Raw genomic sequence first — 5,422 nt, forward strand, 5'->3', positions numbered from 1 at the left:
TCGAGGCGGTAAAACGAGCTGATAGATTATACGGGCACCCCTCCGGCCCGGAGAATCGATCCTTGAATTACGACCACATTATGACTGCGAAACTTGCTAAGGCCGCACTTTCCTACCCGGCAGCGAATTAATCTACGCGAAAGAAGAGAAGAGCCTCGAAGCCGATGATTCATTTCGGAGGAAACGCGCCGAGGCTCGTCGTAGAACGGTTGCGCCAGGAGGATGGGCGAGGTAGATGAAAGCTTGTGGGAGAAGCTAGAGAGGATTCCGGTAACGAGGAACGATCGGCGTCCCTTCGTTCGTCGATTAAACGATCGAGCAAAACGCTGACATACGCAGCGGCCATTGTCTGCGAAATCTGTTGCTGCCTGCTACCCTCTTCTCCATTTACCAAATGATTTCCGAATCGCGAAAAATATTCGAAATTTTTCTTAGATCCCGGCACTCGAAATTTCAAAACGAATCTTCTCTGTTTCAGCCGATAGGCATGCACCTGAAGAAGTACGAGTGGGTAGGAAGGCCAGACATAGGAGACTGTTCTCTATGGGTGAGAACCGCCACGTTGGAATTCGACGACGGGCTATGGCAATGCCAGGTGACAGCCAGCGATTTCACCACGCAGGACGCGTTGGCATCCGAGCCAGCCAGGCTGGTCGTCAGAGGTGAACCTTGAACTTAAAACAATAGCCCGATAGAACAGAGAATGGAAAGCGACAATCGCTAATCAACGTACTATAAACGAGCTTCACACGGGCTAATAAGATATCCATTAGCGCGATGACAATTCCTATTCGTGGCACGTGCACCAGTCTGTCGTGAAAACCGGTTTACCCGTCAAATCTACTCTCGTCGCTTTTCATCGGCATTATTCCCATTGTAGCGAAATTAACGCGCCATTCGTCTGGGGACCAGGCACCGCGACCAATACACCTCTATCGTCGCGTAAAATCCAACGTGAAACTGCGCAATTGGGCGGACGCGAAAAACCGTGGAACACTGTAATACCGATCGTTTCTCGATAGAACCGTATTCAACTTTATTCAACCGTGTTTTTCCGCGATAATTGTCGCGATCAAGCTTCGATATTCTCTCGAGTAAGACGTCTACGAAGAGCACGTTTATCGTATAATAAAGAGAGCTACAGTGGATTAAAGTGTCTATAATCGTACAGGAGAAAACGACGGTAGTTAATCGAGAAATCTGACAAAGGTAATCAACGAAGGAAACGTTTAATCGTAACGATAACGAGGAACATGTGACGTCCGGGGAAGCGAGTGGATCCGCGTGTCTCGAGTTACCCAGCCGCGCGACGGCCAAATTATCCTCCGCTAATTTTCTCATTCCAGTCAGCCCTCAGCGACCGCAGATAGAGTACGCGGATCGTCTAATTCTACCCGGCAGCAACGTGACAGCCCGAGCAGGTGAGATCGCTACGCTCACTTGCAGAGCGCGGTATGGGAATCCTTCGCCTCTAATTAAATGGTTCGTAATTGTTGCACCGTAGATTCCGTACTATTTATCGTCCACCGACCCCTTCCGTATCGTTCTTTCCTGGCTGCTTCGAATCTGCCCTAATTCCATCGATCTAATCTGATCGAAGTTTCAAGACGAGAAGGACGAGATTCGTCTAGATCGTAGATTCGAAGCTGCTAGTGTTTACCGTAATTTCAGCGGCGATCTTGGCGCGAAAGTTTCGAAGGGCCGCGGAAGTCGAGCGAGATGAAAGAGAGATGGCGAAAGGTTCAAGCGGGAAATTGAAACGGAGCAGCGGTTGTAGCCTCGCGTCCGCCAAGGATCCCTTCTGGTTTAATGGCGTTGGTTTTCAAGGAAGCCGATTTCAATGCTTTTAGATTGCGCCGCCTCTCGCTCAATCATCGCCGAGGGAAGCGCCACTCCTTTTCGGGGTTGATTCGATTAGCCAGCGCCGACAGTGACTCGATTTCGTCCTGGACTTTCGACAAACTTAATTCCAACTGTGTCTTTCCTCGCCCGCCTGGTATAGAGAACGACGGGGGTTCCTCGGTAATCGAACGATTACCGCTGTAATTGCTCCGAGTTGGATCGAACGGTACCCGGGCGTGCTGCGAGTCGGCTGAATGATCAGAGTTGCAATCTAAAATAAACCGAGTCACCGAGAATACATAGGAGATTGAATCGAACTTTTACATTCAATTCTCTCGGCGAAGAAAAACATTTCAGCGTTACTCTTGTTCCATATCGAACTGTCATTTCTCAAGTGTAGGATCGACGGAGGATCTGTAGAGATAGAGATCTAAAATCACGGTGAATCGCAACAATTTAATATGTACTTTAACTTCGTTTAACTCTCGCCTTTGAAGCTCGTAAAATGATCGACGCTTTAATTTACAACTTTACCGCGTTTCTTCGTCACGTCGATTACGGTAGGGAAAAAGAGAAAAGGTATAGGAGAAGGAGAGATTGAATCCAATTGTTCAATTGAAATTCTCCAGTCTGGACTCGAGATCACTTTGTGAACAGGCGGAAAGAAACGCGGGGCGAGGAGCTATTATTTCGAAAGAGCCCAGCTCCATCAAGGCTCGCCAATACATGCATAGTCTCATTTGTCGAGGAGCCAGTTAGTTTTCCCCGCGCGAACATCCCGACCCGTAATGCACCCTGTGGATCTTGCCGATGGTCGGGCTGTCCATGAATAATCATGATCCATTCCGACCGGGTATCCAGACGAAGTTAAGGAGCTACCAGGATTTGCTTGCACCCCGGAGGCAGTGAAATAACAGAAAGCCTGCGATGAAACGCAACGCCGGAGTATACGGTTCAATGGAAGACGATGAGCTACGCGAGAAACGTTGATTAATTTATAGGCGAATCAAGACAGGCCTAGAGAAACACGGAAAGTTTCGCCATTCGTGAGAAACTTTAGGCGAGTCGTGTGTCTCGCGTGCTCCTCTTCCTTCCCTCTCACTCACTCGCTCTCTCTCTCTCTCTGTGGGAATTAGCCTAATTGACACGGCCACATGGCTGCGTAGCCTGTGATACGCATAAACGATTGGATCGATGTCAGGTCTGGATTTACGACGTCAGAACTGTCTGGTTCCTCGCAGAATCGTGTTTACAGGCACGCTAGGGGAAACCACGCCAAGTGTAAGTCCAGGAGTCGTGATTCATGCTCCTTCCGGGAGCTTCTAATTCACTCGTTGTCGTGAAATCAAACGAAATAACGAGATAGATCGTTGCACTTTTTTCTCTCTCGAACGGGACACGACTTTGTGAAAATCAATCGAACACTAAGCTCCACGGGCATAATCCTATAGTCGCGTTTGTAGAAAAAGCGGTAATTTATAAAGCAGAAATACCGTTCTCCGTATAAAAGCGAGAGAGTATTAAAATGCTTTCACATAAGAGAAAAGAAGAATGATGTATCCAGCGGTTAAAAGAGATGAAACCTGGGAATGAAGCAGCGTAGGATGAAAAACAATCTCTCTCTATCCGAAAGAATTGATTATTCTCGCAAATCTGCCAGTTTCCTATTATACATTGCACGTACACAACGTTCAATTTCACCCGAGAAATTTCTCCTCTTCGCTTTCTATGCATGACCGGAACAAACAAGCCGCGCGTTTCGTATCGACGGGTGTTCCCGCGGTTATTTATAACATTACAATAACCCGAGCAACCGCGTCGCGTCGTACGTCGCCTGTTATCAGAGCGATAAAAAATCCACGTTAAGTAGACCCAGTCACTCTAACGTGAACGTAGCTAAATTGCCTCGCGAAACGAAAAATTATAGCTCGGGGTTCATCGATCCTTCTCTCTAACACCGGAAAATCGCTATTTTCCTCGTGAGACACACACACACACACAGAGAGAGCAGCGACGAAATCTCCGGAGCTTCAGAACTCGAGACAGTCCGAGATTCCAAAGTGGAGAGGCAAACTTGGGGTGATTACCCGCTCCAATCTTTGGTTTCGCAACGAAACGAGAGGCACGAGGAAAGACGAGAGTGTCGGAGAGAAAGAGAGAGAGAGAGAGAGAGAGTGAGAAGGAAAAGGGTGGTGCAAGAGTCGAAGAAGATCGCGCGGCGATGAAAGGAGGGGTCGGTGTCCGTGGGATTTCACTTCCGCGCAGATTTCTTACAGAACGGCTATTGGAATTGTAAATTTTTCGGGGGCAATGTGCACAGGTACGTGGGCGAGACCGAGGTGAGGACTCTAAGGCCGCAGGTAAACTCCACGGAGATTGATAATCCTCGAACTTGGGCGACCTACAGCATCTGCGAGATTATGGCTGAGAGGTCGCGCTACGGGCAGCCGATTCGGTGCGTCGCCATTCATCCTGCCTACGACAATCCTACCATGTCTTCGAACACGGAAGTGAGATTCGACGTTAGATGTAAGTACTATTTTTCACCTTTTTCTACCTGTACCTTTGTTCTTTGTCGTCTATTTTCATACAGACGTTTTCATTCGTCGAAGTTGGCGTACGTAACTTTCACAGAGAATTTCAGGTGGTTTTTGTCAGTGGAACGTAATAGTTTCAGCTCGTGTCTACAGCCGATATTGAAAACAAATATTATTCTATGGTTAACGCGGTATTTTAATGCGACGCCTATATAGAGTTAGGGAGAGAACAGCTTGTCTCTGCTGGCAGCGGATTAAGATCGAGGGAAATTAATTCCTCGGGCTAGTTTAACAAACGATATCGAGTTACACCGATACGTGGCTTAAGTACTTCGGCATAAACGGGATTTAGGTTTACCGTAAAGCGTCCCCTTGTTATAAAGTCGTTCCCACCGCCGCTTCATCTCCACCGTTCCACCTCCTAATACGGATTACCCGATCGAGATTAATATTTAAGAATAATCAGAGTTATCCGCAGTCTCTCCAACCAACTTTTCCTACGGTGATTACGAATTTTTTTAACGAGATCGCCGACGTTGGTAACAATTTTCCTTCGACGCGAAAGGAAAATCACGATGCTACGAAGGACCTACGGAGAGTAATTTCGACGCATCGAACGAGACTTCGAAACGCGGTTGCACGAGTAGTTCATCGGCGAATTTTGTTCGGATTGCCGGGGAAGTAAAGGCGGCGGAGAAGAGTGAGATTAAAATCGCAGCGGAGCTTTCGTTCCCGGGTAAAGGACGAAATAAAAGAGAAAAGACGCTTCCTTTCAGTCGTCGCGAAACATTTTTCTACTCACACGAAACACGCTCGGTGTAAGCGTCTGTTGAACGTTTTAATCAGCACTGGTTTGCTGCTTTTAGCGTATATTTGATTTGCCAGTCGCTCGTGACGTTTAAGTGCAGGTTGAAAAAGGATTTCTCTTTCTTTCTCTTTTTTCTAAATCTTAGAAGAGCACACCCATTTACAGCGAGTAACGGAGTGCCATTTGCAACAAGCATTCTGTTACGACGTTCGCTGCGGACGCAAGATCACTCGGA

The 5,422-nt window shown here is 47.5% G+C and overlaps 1 protein-coding gene across 1 annotated transcript in view; it reads left to right on the top strand.

Annotated features, from left to right (window-relative positions):
* Positions 1-478: 478 nt before the first annotated feature.
* The window catches only part of LOC108580132 (kin of IRRE-like protein 2), a 23,221-nt gene continuing 18,277 nt past the window's right edge, over positions 479-5,422 (top strand). The window contains exons 1-3 of the mRNA XM_017943799.1: positions 479-662; positions 1,347-1,482; positions 4,163-4,371. Of these exons, the coding sequence (XP_017799288.1) occupies positions 488-662; positions 1,347-1,482; positions 4,163-4,371 (520 nt within the window). The 5' untranslated portion in view covers positions 479-487. The remainder of the gene's footprint in view (positions 663-1,346; positions 1,483-4,162; positions 4,372-5,422) is intronic.

Source organism: Habropoda laboriosa, unplaced genomic scaffold, assembly GCF_001263275.1.
Source record: "Habropoda laboriosa isolate 0110345459 unplaced genomic scaffold, ASM126327v1 scaffold2, whole genome shotgun sequence".
In the NCBI taxonomy this organism is placed as follows: domain Eukaryota; kingdom Metazoa; phylum Arthropoda; class Insecta; order Hymenoptera; family Apidae; genus Habropoda; species Habropoda laboriosa.